The 19,258-nt window shown below is 34.8% G+C and overlaps 1 protein-coding gene across 3 annotated transcripts in view; it reads left to right on the forward strand.

Moving 5' to 3' along the window:
- Positions 1-19,258, forward strand: part of LOC138696438 (BRO1 domain-containing protein BROX-like) — a 45,234-nt gene that overhangs the window by 5,079 nt on the left and 20,897 nt on the right. For 2 of the 3 annotated variants that reach the window (XM_069821410.1, XM_069821409.1), the window contains exons 4-5: positions 619-797; positions 1,644-1,816. In XM_069821410.1, the coding sequence (XP_069677511.1) occupies positions 619-797; positions 1,644-1,816 (352 nt within the window). Of the gene's footprint in view, positions 1-618; positions 798-1,643; positions 1,817-4,834; positions 6,757-19,258 lie in introns of those variants that run through there. The other variant, XM_069821411.1, reaches the window with a different exon arrangement.

Consider the following 19,258-nt stretch of genomic DNA (forward strand, 5'->3'; position numbering starts at 1 on the left):
GGAAGTGACATGATTATGTACTTTAATATGCTAAATTATATACACGAACACAACACACTTAAGTTATTCTATTATACTACATTCCCTATTAAAAGTAAAAGTAATTGAATAAATGCACAAACACTACACACGATAGTTATTCTGCTTTGTCTTAACTATTAATGAAATATTTACACTTTCTATTCTAAAGTTCTGGCTTTAAGTAAAATTAACTGGAGAACACAAGAAAAGACACAATCACTGTTCACTTCTGAGCTCAAAGTAAACGAGAGATTTTTTTTAGACAAACATAGGAGGGAGAGCAGAGTTGAGCGTATTTACCCCAAAAGTACAGCTAACTATATTCCTTCTCCACAGCTACCCTTACATTTCTCCAAATTCCAGGGAAGTTGAGCTGTGCCACGAACAATAGACAACATTCAATATGAATATATTTTTCTCCAGTTCCATGAAACTGATTTTAAGATACTTTTAAATACATTTTACATTATTTCTTCAGAAAATTGGCTCATAGAAATAAATCAACAGAAGAAACACATTGCTTATCGCTTTCAACTTGCCTATAAATATAGGTCTTTATGTAACCATGTCATGTAACTCTGTTGATTTTTATTGTAGCATAACTATGGAAGAAGCCAAAGAAGTCCATACAAGTTTGAGAAAAGCAGCTGGCATTTTCAAACTGGTTGAGAGTGAGTTCGGTCCAAAACTGACTGAGAGGCAGCTGGAAGGAGGAGATTTGGATCCGAGAGTGATGTCTGCATACCTCACGCAGTGCACTGCAGAGGCACAAGAAGGTAGAAATACTTAAAGTTTTAAATTAAACTTGTTGATTACCTGATGATTTGAAGTAAGCTTTTTCCTCTTCTCTTTTAGTCTGTGTTAAAATAAACTGGTATTTAATTTTCCTCCTCAGAAGTTACAATTTAAAACTGTGTGTCAACAGTTTTAGACCTAGTTATTAAAGGATACAATTTCTCTGTTATATATTTTTTAATTATCTAGAATACATAAATGTTTAATTTTCTACAGAACTGCGAAATTTCAAGTCATAGTCTTTTAGATAGTCGTATGTATACATGGGCCAACATGGATAATAGGAAATCAGAAAAAACTATTATATTACTTTTCACATGTGCTAATGAATATCGACAAATCATAAAGGCGACAGTTAAAAATTTTTATGATGTTGATATTTTTCAACATTGTAATTTCTCGCTTGGGTAGTCCGAACCTTATTTGAAATGTCTGCGATTTTGTTATAGTAGACACAAGAATTTTCTTTTTACTCTAATTTTCAGCAGAAAGCGTGTAAACTGGAAATTTCTAATTTTTAATTTTATTCACACTAAGAAAGAGGGCTGAAATTTTATGCATGACCCAAGATCTATTTCTGGCATTAAATTTTATAGTTTTCTCTTTTACTTTAGTATAACAAAATAATGAACAAATTGTTTTATAATCACTAATTAATTGATGTTAAATTTATTATAGAAAGACAGTTTCTCTTGTATACTTATTAGAAAGAGGTACTGAATTGACTTGTGTTGTGCAATATCCAAACATCATCTTGTAACATATGTATCTTCAAGAGCAGGAGGTGATTAGTAAATCGTATATGTATGGATAATTTGCTGCAACAGTGACAATGGCGAGGGCCATGGAACTGAAACATAACCCGAGCCTCATCTCAGCACTGGCCAACGAGACTTACAAACTGTTCAGTGATGCTGCTAGAGTTCTGGAACCTCTTGGTGATGTGACAGCACAATGGATCAAGTATTTACGTTTGAAAGCAGCTGTATACCAAGCATATGTATGTTATATTTTTTGACATTCTTATATACTAATCTGAAATTAATACCTAGAAGTTTATGTTGAATATCAGAACATAAAAGGTCTTGTGAGAATTCTTGCATGTATTTTTCAAGCTTGTATATTACTTACGTTGTAGAGATATTAAACAATTTGAAAGTTACTCCTATGTTAGAACGTCTTGAAAATTACAGAACAAAATGAATTGAAATTTTTAACAGAGTGGAAAACTCAGTATTATCGAAACAAATTCTAACTGACCAAGCACATGGAAAAAGATTGAGAATACCTAAAAAGAATGATGGCATGAGAGCAGAACAGGCCAGCTGGCCTAAATTGACAGGATGACGAATATGGCATTACTTACTAGTACATAACTTAAGTAATGGCTGATTCTTGTTAGTACTGTCGTCCAATTATGGCTATATTGTAATTTTAAATCGCTATTTCACACTCTCTGAAGCATTGGAAACAAAAAAAATATTTAAGACTCAAGGCTAGGAGGCAGGAAAGTAGCATTTGACAGATTGTTGAGGTTCAGGGCCGAAGTTAATGAGATTTAATTAAAAAGTGTAAATACATAAAAAAACTTTACTATGTGTAGTGAATATGGGAAATATTGGTTGCACACCAGAATGATAATCAGATACACATAGCTCTTTATTTTTGTAAAATGTTCTTTTTGTTCTTAGTTGTAGAATTTAGAAAACTTTATACAAGAGACATTATTGTATACATGAACTTTTACCACACTGTTTCATTTATTCAGACTAGACTAGATGGCATTTCGGAAGGCGGTCAGCTGCTATATGTGCCGTAGCATTTCTGTTATGTGACATCACAAGCTTGTACAGTAGAACCAATCAGAATCAGTCTATAACAAGCACTTCCCAAGTAGCTGCAAAAGGGTATCTGTCGGATACAGGGGGGAGAGCCATTAATCCTTCCCATTGAAGGCTTTAAGGAACCAACCTGGACAAATACCCAATGTCCCATCCCTACCTTCCCGTGGTGCAGCTGTTAGTAAGTATAATTTTACGAGCTGAACTAAAGGGAGGGGCTACTCATCCATTAGCACTGGTCAGCTTGATGAGTTAATGACTGAATTTGGTATAATTTTCCTCTATCCAATACCTAATTCCCTCTTTACCCTTTCCTATTCAGTCCTCTGACTGAACTCTTACTTTCTTCGACCCTAACGGCATTAGAGCATTCGAGGCCTAGGGGTTCATTTCCCTTTCCTTCCTTCTCTTTCTACTTTTCTGTTCCTAGTGCTGACCTACTATGGCACTAAAATCGTCCTCCAGTGGCTTAAGGAGGGAAAGCTGGTGATCAACAAGATCTCCCAGCTAGGTCCAATGGCCCGTCGACCAACAGCAGGTGTGGTCCTCCAGACATTCTGGGGGTTGTGTGTGAATGAAGTAGCCACCAAAACGTTAAAATATGGTGTTCACTTAAATCGGCTACAACTTGCCATTTAACTCCAATATGAAATGAGTACCATTAAGGTAAAATTATCCGGAGGTAAAATAGTCCCCCAATTGGATCTCCGGGCGGGGACTACTTTAATGGTACAGAATCAACTAAACATCTTACAATGGAATGCTGGCGGTATAACAACCTCAAAATCTGTGCTTCAGTGGCTGGTCATGATAATATCTTTGAAAAATATTGGAGTGCAAGAGGTCAAATGACTTTATTGTCAAACGCCTGGCATTAGAAAACAACAACAACAACAACAACTTCCCAAGTTCGTTTGTTCATGTGTGAATGTTTCAATATATTGAATAAGTAAAACTAACATTTTCTGTGTATCTGTAAGATAAATAAATGGAAGAAGAGACTGTAAAGAGACAAGTATTGAACATGCAGGTGCGGAATATAGTGTTTAAGTTGTATAATTATTTTAAAAACGTTGACGAGCAGAACACTGCCGGCCATCTTGATGCTGGCTGCAACGTTGCCAGCGTGGAAGAAACGATTGCAGAAACATATGGTGTGGGATTGAGAACCGTGTAAAGAATACTGTTAGTGAAGGAAAGAGGGTTTGTTTGGTGTCATGCTTACAGTAATCAGCGGCTAAGGTCATTATTGTCTTTTGATAATTTAAATTCTCTCCTGTGGTATTTGTATTGCACGTGTGCATGAAGTAGGATGTGGCAATGTTGTACGCTGCCTTCTTCTATCTGTCTCTCTCGATGCAAACGCTAGCAGACTATCGCCTTCCGAATTGCCGTCGAGTCTAGTAGATTAAAAGAAGACTTTTATACTATTTTATTGAAGATTATTAGAAAAAATAAAAATAAATATCTTAAGAATGATCATTAGTTGTAATATTGATACCTAGAGGCATGAAAATATCGTAATTGCTATACAAGTAAGAAACATACTTTTTAATCCTTTTTCAGTTTTCTTTACATTTCATCATAATTGCAACCCTTTGAAGCCAGGAATTTCGTTTCTGTGGAGTCTGGCATACCATGAACCATGCATGCACATTATTGATCATTGCTTTCATCTACTATAGAGCACGTGGATCAAAGAGTGTAACTGTGATTCTCTCTGATATGGACATAGATATCGTTCCTGGACAGGAGTGAAGGAGGGCACCAGCTGTTTGTAATATTTTTATTGTTAATTTTTAAATTACAATAATTGTCAGTTACCATTGAAGTGAAACACGAAGTTCAGTGTTATTGTATTGTTATAAAAAAAAATGTGTGATCATCAACATAAAATTGCGCATTAGTTTTTGTATTCAATTGGCTTTTGTTTATGTCGTTTTTTTTTTGGTAACAATTAAAGAGTATGATCCTAAAACACACTCAGTCCATTTGGCCATTTTTATGATTTATACATATACAGGGTGTTTAAAAAATACGGGGCATAATTTCAGGTATGTATTTCCCACATGTAGACAATCAAAATAGTTCATTACAACATGTGTCCGGAAATGCTTCATTTCTGAGTTATGGCCTTCACAACATTGAAATTCACCGGAACGTTTTTCTTTCTGCAGGTCGTTGTCATTACAGAAGAAGTTCAAAATTTCCACCTCCTGCTTGAATACAGACCTCACATCGATGTCTCATTGACCTGCGAACACGATCCCAAACTCCAGGAGTATTGCGTGTGTCCTCAGAACCAAAGACATTATAATAGTATACTAGACTCACACAGAGCGCTGGTGTGCTGTCCAAAATTGAAACCAGTCTGCGCATGTTTACGCCGCCATGCTACTGGTAGAAATAGAGCGGTAAACACGATTGTCATACTTGTCCTTTGTTTTGTCTCGGGTGTTTTTAGTGAATAGTGTGAAAGTAATGGCAATATAATTTTGAAAGATGATATATTATCACCGCGGACTCATGCTTAACATGTCGGCATCATACAATAACGTGCAGTGTGGTTTAAAAAAATAATTTTGCCGACCGATTGTTGCTCTGTAGGTTTCACTCTAAGCGTCACGATGTCACGTCTACTTTCTCGATAAGAATAAACACTAGTTTGTTATATTGTTAAATGGCTATTATTATTATTATTATTATTATTATTATTATTATTATTATTATTATTATTATTTCATATACGAGTACGTTGGCTTTCTTAACTCTTAATAATAACTCTTTAATAATAATTTTTAATCACATACCTTAATGTTCGTCCTCAGCACATGCAACCTCGGGTTTAGTCTACATGGATTAGACAAGTAAGTGTCATTTAATAATAATTGAAGCAGCTTATTGGTTGCATTATTGAAATTCAGGCGAGTGATTGGAGCAGCGACACAAGAAATTGAAAACAATAATACAATTAAATTTCAAAGACCTGCCGAACGCATGAGGCCGTTCAAAGACCTGCTGAATGTTAACCATGAGAGCGCGGCGATAATACCATCCCTGTTTAATTTTCCAAGCTATTTGCAAAAGGTACGATGTAATATTATCTCTGTTGTTACAATATCAATATCATTAAAAATCAATCAGTAGTTTACGACAATAAAGAATACTTAATTGTTAGTACAGGTATGTCAGACTGTAGAGAAATCCCACTGAGTGAATTATTTAGACTTACACATCAGATGTTAAAACATTAGTGGAAAGATAACTTTTTGTTTTTATTATGTAAATGAATTTATCTGCAAGATAATAAACTTTCATTCAAGATCCATATATGGATAAATAAATATACAGATAATAAATAAATAAATAGCTATAATAGCTAAGCCTCCTTTGTGAATTTATGATTCAGAGTTCACCTATAAATAACTCTTTTACATTTTGCCGGATATATTTTATTAACAAAAGCAAGGAATGGCATCTTATTGATATTGCATATGTGCATAAAAATTATGTACCATCACTCCGCAAGCAATGATAATATATCTATTTTATTTATTTAAAATAAAAATACAATATGTAAAAAATCCACACATAAAAAGTATGTGGTTTTTTTATCTTGCATAAAGTGTTTGTTTAGTTTTTAGGTCTTCACGTTACCTATTGTTTGCAATGTATTAGGTACAAATACTTTTTATAATTGATAGCATTCCCTTTATTAATTGAAGAATGAATTCAATGTAATTTGGCTACCTTCGCATATTATATTTTGCCAGATTACCTATGTCCTGTGGTCTAAAAGTACCGGTAATATAATTTATTTTTGATTCTCCAAAACTTAACAACAAGTCTATACTGATTATCGCATATTTATTTCACTTAGGAATTTGATTATAACAAGAACTTGTGTAATCAAGGTGCATATATTTATGTCTTGTGATCTAAGAGTTAATATGTTAATATAGTTTTAGATTCTCTGAAACCTAACAATTTGCTGATTATCGTAAAATTATACAATATATAATGTGTATTGTGTAGGCCTATTTATGGATGTATCAGTATGTTTTCTATAAATTGCTGCATACGTATTTTCTTTTCTTTAATGTTCTAACACATATCAATGAAACTTTGAATATGTTTATTTCGTCCTAATTTTATGTTAAACGTCGAAAATGGCCATAATATGTCAATTTTAGATCATCACAGCGTTAAATTGCGTGATTTACGCACTGCTATTATTTGTCTGCTCTCCAACAATATGGCGGCAAGTGCAGCGTTCAATTTGCCCCGGTTTCCTCGTTTCGCGCAGCCGAGACTGTAGGGGCTTGCTCAGAACATGCCACAATTCGATTCCGAAGGGATTCCAAATCAGGCACCGAAGACGAATAAACCAATGATTTTAAATGGCCCCACAAGTAGAAATCGAGAGGGTTCAGATCAGGTGAGCGTGGAGGCCAAGCAATTGGGCCACCTCTACCTATCCATCAATCAGGAAACCTTCAATCCAAGTACCGGCGAGCCGTACGACTGAAGTGTGCAGGAGCGCCATCATGCAAGAAGTGAATGTGTTGACGATTGATCAGTGGAGTGTCTTCTAAAACATGAGGTATGGTGTTTTCCAGGAAGTTTGTGTATGCCTGCCCCATAAGTCTGTTTACAAGTACATGGGGTCCAACTAATCGATCACCAATGATACCGGCCCACATGTTGAGGGAGAACCGCACCTGGTGATGAGATAGAACAGTTGCATACACCCATACATGCTGATTGTGGAAATTTGTTATGCCATCTCGTGTGAACTGTGCTTCATCTGTAAATAATACTAAGGCAGGAAAGTTCGGATTTACACCACACTGCTGCAAGAACCACTGACAGAACCTAACTCGTGCAGGGTAATCTGCTGGTGACAGGGCCTGTACACGTTGCAAATGATAAGGATACAATTGATACTCTTTCAACAGTCTCCAGACAGTCGTATGAGGAACATTGATTTGCAACGCTACCCTTCGTGTGCTGATAGAAGGAGTCATGTTCACAGCCTCCAGAATCTCCTCCTGTACTTCTGGAGTTGTAGATCTTGGTCGTCCCCTTCCCAAACCAGGAGAGTTAAATTTTCCATACTCGCACAGATGGTAATGGAGACGTACAAATGTCTTCCGATCTGGACATTGTCGCTGTGGGTACCTCTCCTGGTACAAACGACGAGCCAGCGCAGCATTGCCGTCCGCCTTACCGTACATGAAGTGTATCTCTGCCAGCTCTTGATTTGAATACATGTCACACAGTCTAACGCCTACACAACACTGAATGTAACTTTCGTCTCGGAATGAACTGTCAGAGTGTCCTCTTAATGTCTCCTTTGACGGCAACGACCTGCGGAAAGAAAAACATTCCGGTGAATTTCAATGTTGTTAAGGCCATAACTCGGAAATAAAGCATTTCCGGACACATGTTGTAATGAACTATTTTGATTGTCTACATGTGGGAAATACATACCTGAAATTATGTCCCGTATTTTTGAAACACCCTGTATATGATTATATTTGAGACTTCTATCATTATATTACCAATCTTTTTTGAAAACTCGCTCAGTTCATAGACCAATGGATAAAAAAACTCATTCAGGCCTCTCATAAAAATGGACTTAACGCATTTTGGAATCACACTCTTCAATTAAAACTATAGTTATTTAACTAAACATTGTAACATTGATCAGGTATGTCCATTACTATTTAGGCTTATATCTTATTTTACTTGACCCCACAACTAGGGACACGAGTATAGATGAAAATGAAGAGATTTTATTTTAATTTAAAATGAAATGAATGAAACAGACAAATCCGAAATTGCCAAATCAGAATACTGGAAAAACAAGGAATACCTAACAGTTTACTTTGTGTATAACCCACCCAAAAATAATAATATTGATTTCAGTTTTTTTAACCATACAAACAAAACTATTCTACTGCATGAGTTATTTTTTTCTCAAATAATGGTCAGCTGTTTTAATGGCGCCATACACTCAGCGAAACCAACTTCATAACTTTTCTTTGACTCTGTCTTCGTTGCTAACTTCAGAGCATTGCCTCAAAGCAACAGTATGTATATAAACATCACACAGAAGAAATAAAATAGTAAAAAGTAGTGTGTTGCTTTGAGGCAACACTATGCAGTAGAGGGTTTTAATGGGAGACTAATGCACATTCAGGACTATGGGAATACACAGAACTAATATTGCAGGAAAGAAAATTGAAGAATTATTAAATACAAAAAATTTGGAGTTAATATATGAAGCAGATCAGGAAGCAACATATTTACACCATACAGGTAGCAAAACAAATCCAGACCTCCTTATTGCATCTTCCAATGTTGCCAATAGAGTAACTCGAGATGTGATAGGAACAATGGGATCAGACCATAAAGCAATCATTGCGAGCATTAAAATAAATAATACATGCACAAACAAAACTATCAAAAAATTCCGGATTTTCAAAAAGCTAACTGGAAAGAATATGAACCATACTAGAAAATAAGCTAGCTAAATTATGTGTGTACTCAAAATCTACAAACAACACAAAGAAGCTTATTTGCAAAACTATTTTACAAATAGCAAAAAATTGCAGTCCACATGGGAAAACCAAACGTTACTTATAACACTTTTTGGTCGATAGAATAACAACAGTTGAAGAATGAACGGGATGAAACAAGGAAAAAGGCAAAAGAATAACAAACCAGGAACTCTATATTAAATTGTAAAAATAAGGCTGCAAATTTCAAAAGAAATTTAATAGCTGAAAAAAGAAATACATATAATAAGTTTACAGAAAAATTAGATTACAGAAAAGATGGGAAAAAAGCCTATAATTATATATCGTTGGTTGGCGATCAAAATTTCGTATTCCATTTACAAATAAAATCGTTTTTTTTTTTATTACCTGGCAATAAATAACATTGCCCATGATCTTTTAAAGCCTTGTAACTCTATGTCTTACAGAAGCTATATATTAACCTTTTACATAAACCTCGTATCTCCTTAGCTTTTAATCTCAGACTCAAAGCCTCGGATCTCCAGCAGACTGGAATCACGAGGTTTTCATTGCTCTTAATGAGACACAAAACCTCGGAACTCCATTAGGTGGGAAATTATGAGGTTTTAATTACCATGATGATTGATCATTGGCTGACTGAACCTGACATACGAGGCATTGTGACTGATGCTACTTTAAAAATATTATATTCTCTCTAGTGATCATTTTGAGAATTATGGTTCTGCTGCAAACTTTGAGGTTACAGAACACAATAGTTCAGAAATTGTGTCTGCACTGTAGAGAAATATTACGCAGAATTTTGAAGTCATTTTAGGTTGGTATTTTAGTGTGATGTAATAAAGGAAACTGAATTTACATTTTTATTAAAACATGAATAAATAAATAAATAAGAAGTGAATGAATAAATAAATAATTGCTTTAATTAATTAGTTTCTTTTTATATAAAACAAGATTAATATAAAACATCGTTATTATGGTTCCGATGCAAACTTCAGTGTTACAGAACAAAATACTTCAGAAATTGTCTGCAATCAATGGAGATATTGCAAAAAATCCTGTTGCAGGCAACATAATATCTGATACCTCCGTTCAATTCCGTAATAATACCAAGGCTGATATGAGTTACAACAGAGAAGAGGAATAGTTTTGATGAAAACTATGTGCCAAAAATAATAGCATTTCGAGTGAAATGTATCAGAAAACGCAAATGGAGAGAAGATAAACATGGACGAAATGAGTGTCACTTGAAATAAATTCTTGTTGCATTGGTATACATTATTTTGTTATGGTTTGTTGAAATGGTACTGAAACAATATTGTTTCTTCCCCCCCCCCCCACTTACTATTAGCAATAAAGTGACAGAACTAAATATACAAGAAATCAGGATGCAGCTAAGAAAGGTGGTAAATAGAAACTGATAGTCAACAAAAATAACGAATGAAAGGACTAGATTACATGGAACTGGCAAAGATGAGGCAGGAAAGTGGAGTAAAGATGGAAAGAAGCATCCATGTAATGCAAAAAATAGGTTTTGTGAAATAATTTAAGAAAATCAGGAAAAGATAATTTTCGATAATTTCTGGAATAATCTGTCATGAAAGGAAAAAAAAAATTGTAATAGACTTGTAGATTTATTCCAGTCCAGCATCGAAGGGGAGATTCAGAACAATCAAATCGAGTTTTTCTATGCACAATTATTTTTCATTGACGGTAAAAGACAGAAAGTCTGCAAGGTCATGTTCCTTAACCCATATATGCCCGTAACTTTTATTTTTGAAAAAAGTATTCATTTTCACAAATATTGCTTCTTTTAGTCATAGTAAGAGAATGACAATGCAAAATCTCCGCTTACATAATCATTAGTGCCCATTTAACCGTGGGTCGAAAACGACCCTTTGGGCACATGAACAACCTTTTCATGCATATTACAGTAAAGTCATCATAACGATTATTTACTAAATCTGTTGGACCTAATTAATGAAAAAAATGACTCCTTTGCTTAATATAACTCAAAAATTTATTATTACACTTATATTTTGTGTATACAAATACAAAGGGACATATGTACAAAACTACTATGCATATAAACTATCTCTGTTACTCAGAAATTCCAGGTGGGTGCTATGTAATAAGGCAGGCCTACAGAACTCGCAAGTAGGGGAACTATGACGTCAGCCTCACTCCACTTCTATTCGGGATGATCGACTTCCGCCGCGAGAATGAATGTTGATGCAGCTGAGCGTAACTAGAACGCCGTGACCGCACAGGTAGAAAAGGTGGGTGGGGTAAGAAAGGGGAGGAAAGAAGTCGCTCTCAAGAGCTACAGTTCTGCAGGTCTGTAATAGGGCATATTTACTAAGATTGTTGGACATAATTTAGTCAACCTTTTACATGTTTGATATAATAGGAATTTTTTATTACTGTTCAGCTGGAGCCTCAAGTTGGCGATGGCACAGAGATTGTTACAATCTTCGTCAACCGAATCGTCACCAGTTTCATTACAGTCATCTTCAGGAGGTTTTAGAACCACTCAATATTTGAAATATTTTCTTGAGAAAATACTGTCTCAAGTTCTTCCTGTATTTCGAAAGCGGTAAGACTCTTTTTGTGAGATTTGTCGTAATTATCTCTAAAATATGGGAAAACAAACGTCTTACAAGAAAACATTCTGATGGATACAGATAAAAAGTTAATTAATTTTTTTCACCATGTTAATAATCTCAAAAGAAATGCTTATACAAATTTTGGCCACTCAACCGCAATTACGAGGGCCTTAAAAAAATAAGTTCGCCAGGGGAATTTAACAGAAACAAAAACACGATTTCATTGGAAAAATTTATTGGAACAGACAAAGCAATTGCAGAGCTATTTTTCAACATATTCTCACCGAACTTGAGATATTTGTCATATCATGGGATTGACAGAGACTTGCAAACGGCTATCAAATGCTGGTTCTGATCCCAAGCGGCTGACTTCTACGACACAAAGATACAAAAATTGACCCCATGGTGTGACAAATGTATCAATTCCAGTTGGGGATATATTGACAAATAGCGCAACAATTGCTGTATCTGTTTCAGTAAGTCTTTCCATGCAATTGTGCTTTTTTCTGTAAACGGCCCCAGAGAAAATTACTTTCTGGACAGCCTCGTAATTGCGGTCGAGTGGCCAAAATTTGTATAAGCACTTCTTTTGACATTATTAACATGGTGGAAGAAAAACAAATTAACTTTTTTATTTACCCTCATAAGAATGTTTGCTTGTTAGCTCTGTTAGCGGGACAGTAGTATTCCTAAAAACTTACTTCACGTATTTATAAATCGTAAATGTTTCGTAAATTTTCATAGGGAATATGAAAGTAAAGAAAATCTGCTCAAAATTGATCATCATAATTATCAATAATAATATTATTAGAAAATTTAGCAAAATGTACGAAAGGTTCCCTATGTGCCCATAGAGTCGAAAACGACCCACCCAAATTTGTTACACTATTACGCTTCTACTGAATACAATTCATGACTCCACCTTATGTAATCATATTGGTTACTACTTGCCCCATGTAATAAAACAATAACAGAACTAAAATACTTAACAATGAAGTGTCTACTTACATTTCTTTGTTGACGTGCATTATAACCAAACTAAGTGTTACACATTTTCAGTTAAAATGCATTGCAGAGAGTTACAACGGAACAATTGGACAAACTAAAGTGTTGCCAATATATTATCGAACACATAATGATGGTGTCCAACCGAAAATTTAAACAAATATTAAAGGAACCAATAAAAATATGACGTGGGTCGTTAACGACCCTGTGGGCATATATGGGTTAACATATTTTCCATAAGGGAATGGTCTGTAAGGAATGGGATCTAAGATAATTCTAAATCTACCCAACAAAACATATAGTCAAAATGCTAATGACCTAAAAATGAATACTCCTAAATTTTTTTCTGAGCTGCCAAAACTGGAGTTCTGTTATTGCCAATCTACTTCCAGTGAAATATATCTTGAACCAAATTGGCAGAGTAAAGCTGTCCTCTACAGTGAACATGAGACATTCTGTACAAAAAAAAAAATCGTAGACCTCAAAAAATATATTTGTGGAAGTGTTTGAGGAACAAAATTTAAGTCTATTTTCACCTAAAAAAAGAACAGTGTGATTTGTGCTGCTCTTGTTATGCAGGAAATGTTGATGATGAAAAATATCAATATCATATTCTTAGGAAGGATGAAGCAAGAAAGTCCAGGAAGAAGACAAAAAATGGAACTACAAGGGTACTGACTATTGACTTGTAGGTTGTACTTCTGTGCACATCTTTCCATGTCTCAGCTCTGTACTATAAAGACGAAACAAACTGCATAACTTCATACTGTTTGATTTACAATGAAAGGATGTATTTTGTTATCGATGGCATGATGCTGAAGGTAGACTAAATGCTGATTAATTTGCCAGTATAATGTAAATTTTATTGAAAGAAAAGTACCTGAAAATGAAGTAATTTTGTACAGTGATGGATGCACTTACCAAAATGGAAATAGTATTTTGGCACATGCTTTAAATCGTCTTGACCATGAGAAGAAACATGGTAATTGTTCAGGAGTTTCTTGAGAGACGTTACACTCAAATGAGTGTGATTCTATTCACTCTACAATATAAAGAAAATTAAGCAACTGGCAAATTTACACACCTGCAATGTATGTTGACTCATGCAAAACTGCCAGACAAAAAATTAGCCACTCATCATGTAATAATACCTTCACCATAATTTCTTCAAAGTGTATAGCAAAATTTCGTAGCACTTCTCCATTCGATTTATTTCAAAACCAGAAAACTCAACTGTTGCCGACATTCGGGAATAATTATTGAATACAAATTGAATTTCAATTATGCATTGAGCATTCTTCCCAAAAGGATGTCAAAGGACAGAGAAAATGTATCTGTACCACAGTTTTATACAAATCCTCCCAAAATTAAAATTGAGTCACCTCACCTACGTGCAGGAAATAAATAAAAGTATGCTCCATGATTTCCATGTATTCTATGACCCCCTGCAAAATTCCAGGAGATACTTTCTTCCAATCTAGTGGGAAGTACATAATTTTGTAAAAATCTCAACACAATGAATAACAGAATATAATTGGAAAAAATAAAACTGAAAGTTGTCTTCACTTGGTTTGTGTTATTTTTTATTTTATTTTATTTTTTTTTTTTGACATTTTGTATAATTGTTATCTCTAAAGTTTGTACTGATTTTTTTTATTATCGTCGTTAAATTTGTCATAAAATATATAAACATGCCTTTATGTCACTTATAATGTAGTCTGTTACTAATTTGGCATCACATATACTCTAGTTGTGAACAACTACTGAGTTTAATTAAAAGAACAAAGTATACAGAAGAAGTGTGTTCAATTAGTAAAAACCACGTAAATGCAAAGTTCTAATCAGTAACAAAAACTCGTAACTCCACCACACACAAATGTATACTGTTTACAATGTATATTACAGGTACTATCGTACATTTCATATATCACATTTCGGTTGCTAAATTCAAAACCACATCGATTTTGCTTTAAAAACCAAGTCACACTAACATTATTTCTTTCTCCTGTAAAATTTTCAGTTTTGGAGTTACAAGGTTTTGATTGCCAGTCAACGATATCTGGGATTGAAAGACAAAGCTACACAAAACTACCTATTGTATATAAAAATAAAAGGGTCACAGAAGATTAAAAAATTGCATCCATTTTTAACACAACTTTTGCATCACACGAAGTCCCCAAAAAATACCTGAAAGAACAAAAACTATTAAAATTGGACATTAAGAAATATAAAAAACTTGAAAAATCTCAACTAAAATTGAATGAAACAATTTTTCATTATGATTTCTGCTACAAACAAATAGAAACAGCAATACATAAACTGAAGAACCAAAAAGCTCCTGGATACGATAAAATTCACCCAGAATTTATCAAACACCTGGGAAAAAAAGCCAAAAACACCTTATTACAATTTTGTAATCATATTTGGAGGACTTCGGTCCCAGCTGACTGGAAGAAAGCAATCATCATCCCAATACCAAAACCAGGCAAACCTACAGAAAATATAGATAGCTACAGACCCATGTCCTTAACAAGTCACTTAGCCAAGATAATGGAAAGCATGATATCAGCGAGACAGAATTGGTACCTAGAAACAAACGATCTGTTATCGGCATCCCAAGCAAGACGCCGGAAACATCTTCAAAAAATGAACAAGTGATTTTATTGAGTGAAGATATAAAGTCAGCTTTTAATAGAAGAGAAGATACAGTAGCAGTGTTTATGGACTTTAAGTCAGCATATGACAATGACTTACTTACTTACTGGCTTTTAAGGAACCCGGAGGTTCATTGCCGCCCTCACATAAGCCCGCCATTGGTCCCTATCCTGAGCAAGATTAATCCAGTCTCTATGATCATATCTCACCTCCCTCAAATCCATTTTTTTTAGTCCACACCTATGCAGTAATGATCAGCGTGTCTGGCCGCAAAACCAGGTGGCCCGGGTTCGAATCCCGGTCGGGGCAAGTTACCTGGTTGAGGATTTTTCCGGGGTTTTCCCTCAACCCAATACGAGCAAATGCTGGGTAACTTTTGGTGCTGGACCCCGGACTCATGCACTGGCATTATCACCTTCATTTCATTCAGACACTAAATAACCTGAGATGTTGATACAGCGTCATAAAATAACCCAATAAAATAAATAAATCAAATCCATTTTAATATTATCTTCCCATCTACATCTCGGCCTCACCAAAGGTCTTTTTTCCTCTGGCCTCCCAACTAACACTCTATACGCATTTCTTGATTCTTCCATACGTGCTACATGCCCTGCCCATCTCAAACGTCTGGATTTAATGTTCCTAATTATGTCAGGTGAAGAATACAATGCGTGCAGTTCTGTATTGTGTAACTTTCTCCATTCTCCTGTAACTTCATTCCTCTTAGCCCCAAATATTTTCCTAAGCACCTTATTGTCAAACACCCTTAACATGTGTTCCTCTCTCAAAGTCAGAGTCCAAGTTTCACAACCATAAAGAACAATCGGTAATATAATTGTTTTATAAATTCAAACTTCCAGATTTTTTTGACAGACTGTATGATAAAAGCTTCTCAACTGAATAATAACAGGTATTTCCCATATTTATTCTTTGTTTAATATCCTCCTGTGTATCATTTATATTTGTTACTATTGCTCCCAGGTATTTGAATTTTTCCACCTCTTCGAAGGATAAATTTCCAATTTTTATATTTTCATTTCGTGCAATATTCTCGTCACGAGACATAATCATATACTTTGTCTTCTTGGGATTTACTTCCAAACCTATTTCTTTACTTGCTTCAAGTAAAATTGCCGTGTTTTCCCTAATCGTTTGTGGATTTTCTCCTAACATATTCACGTCATCCGCATAGACAAATAGCTGATGTAACCCGCTGAATTCCAAAACCTCTCTGTTTTCCTGGACTTTCCTAATGGCATACTCTAGAGCAAAGTTAAAAAGTAAAGGTGATAGTACATCTCCTTGCTTTAGCCCGCAGTGAATTGGAAACGCATCTGACAGAAACTGACTTATATGGACTCTGCTGTACATTTCACTGAGACACATTTTAATTAGTCGAACTAGTTTCTTGGGAATACCAAATTCAATAAGAATATCATATAAAACTTCTCTCTCAACCGAGTCATATGCCTTTTTGAAATCTATGAATAACTGATGCACTGTGCCCTTATACTCCCATTTTTTCTCCATTATCTGTCGAATACAAAATATCTGATCAATAGTTGATCTATTAAGCCTAAACCCACACTGATGATCCCCAATAATTTCATCTACATATGAGGTTAATCTTCTCAAAAGAATATTGGACAAAATTTTGTACGACGTCAACAAAAGTAATATTCCTCGAAAGTTACTACAGTTAGTCTTATCCCCTTCTTAAAGATAGGTACGATTACGAACTCCTTCCATTGTTCTGACACAGTGTCCTTTTCCCAAATAGCAAGCTTATAAATTTCGTTAGATAATGCGCTTCCACCCTCTTGTATTAATTCTGCTGGAATTTGATCGATACCTGGAGACTCATAATTTTTCAGATTTTCTGTCGCAATTTCGACATCAGAAAGTGTGGGTTCGGGTATAAATGGCTCAGCAGTTTGTATTTCAATTTCATCCTGATCATTTCTATTTGGCCTATGTATATTTAGTAGTTGCCCAAAATAGCTTTTCCATCTGTTCAGTATTGAATGAGCATCTGCAAGCAAGTCACCATTCTCATCCTTGATCACGTTTGTCCTTGCCTGATATCCATTTTAAATTCCTTTATGCCCTTATATAAATCACTAATGTTTTTATTTTCACTGTTTGTTTCTACCTCATTCAGTTTTTCCCTCAAGTAATCTCTCTTTTTATTCCTAAGTGTACGACTTGCTTCCCGTCTTTTATTGATATAATTATCTCTATTCGCCTCAACTGGATCCTGTAAGAATTGTAATTTTGCCTGTTTCCTTCTTTCTACTACCATGCAACAATCTTCATGAAACCACGGTTTCTTTTTCTTAGTTTCATAATAACCTTATGCTCTGCTCAGCTGCAATTTTGATATTATCTCGAATATTTTTCCACACGCTATTAACATCTACCTCTTCCTCAACTTCGTCAGAACTTGCTAATATGGCAAACCTATTTAAAAGTTCGACCTGATAATTTTGCTTAGTTTCCTCGTCTTTTAATTTCGGAATATTGAATCTTCTAATATTAACTTGCTCTACTCGCTTGGCTACTGATAGTCTTTCTCTTAGTTCTCCAATTACCAAATAATGGTCAGAATTGCAATCTGTCCCCCTGAAGCTCCGAATGTCTACTATACTAGTAAGTCTTCTTTTATCTATCAAGATGTGATCTATCTGGTTATGTGTCAATCCATCTGGAGAAGTCCAGGTATATTTATGTATATCCTTATGGAGGAATGTTGTACTTTTGACAATTAAATTTTTTGATGTGGCAAAGTTGACTAATCTAACTTCATTATCATTACTAGTTACGTGTAGACTCTCTTTTCCAATAGTCAGTTTAAAAATTGCCTCCCGTCCTACTTTAGCATTGAAATCTCCCAATAAAATTTTCATGTGATATCTAGGTAACTGATCAAAGTGTGTTCCAATTCCTCATAGAAGCTATCCTTTATATGGTCGTCTTTCTCTTCTGTAGGGGCATGAGCATTTATAACTACAATATCGCACCAGCTACCCTTAAGTACTAAATACGATAACCTATCACTGATAAATTCGATCTTTTTTACTGCTGATTTTATTCTTTTATGACCAAAGAATCCTGTTCCTAATGGTGATTATCGTTTCCTTCCCCATAATACAACAAGTAATCTCCGATTTGTGTTATGCCATTCCCATCTAACCTAACCTCCTGTACTCCCACGAAGTCTATTCTATATCTAGCTAGTTCTTTTGCTATATAACATTGTCTGGAGATATAAAGTAATCAGCAAGCTCCAGAAATTGGGAGTCAAATCAAACATGTTACGATGGATATTGGAATTCATAACCCAAAAGTTCTGTGCCACCACATATGGAACTGCTACTTCTAAATTCAAGCAGACTCATCTTGGTTTACCACAAGGAGCAGTATTAAATACAACACTCTTTAATGTGTATGTAAATGACCTTCCACAAACACTTGAAAAATCTAAAGTGAAGATAGCCCTTTTTGTTGATGATCTGGTTATTTGGGATTTCCAAAAAAGAAAAAAATTGGATCATCTACATATACAAAAATCATTTGCAGAGTTACAAAAATGGTGCAAAAAACTTAATGGAAGTAAATAAGGAAAAAACTACGTAAAAACCAACAGAAGTAAAACTCTATTCCAGGAAAGGCCAAAATAATAAGTTACAAAGTACAGATAATGCAAAATACCTAGAAATCATTTTTGATAAGAAACTTACATGGAAGAATCCAATAACACATATAACTGAGAAAGCAACAAAAAGATTCA

The sequence above is a fragment of the Periplaneta americana genome, chromosome 3 (genome assembly GCF_040183065.1).
Source record: "Periplaneta americana isolate PAMFEO1 chromosome 3, P.americana_PAMFEO1_priV1, whole genome shotgun sequence".
NCBI classification, from domain to species: Eukaryota; Metazoa; Arthropoda; class Insecta; order Blattodea; family Blattidae; genus Periplaneta; species Periplaneta americana.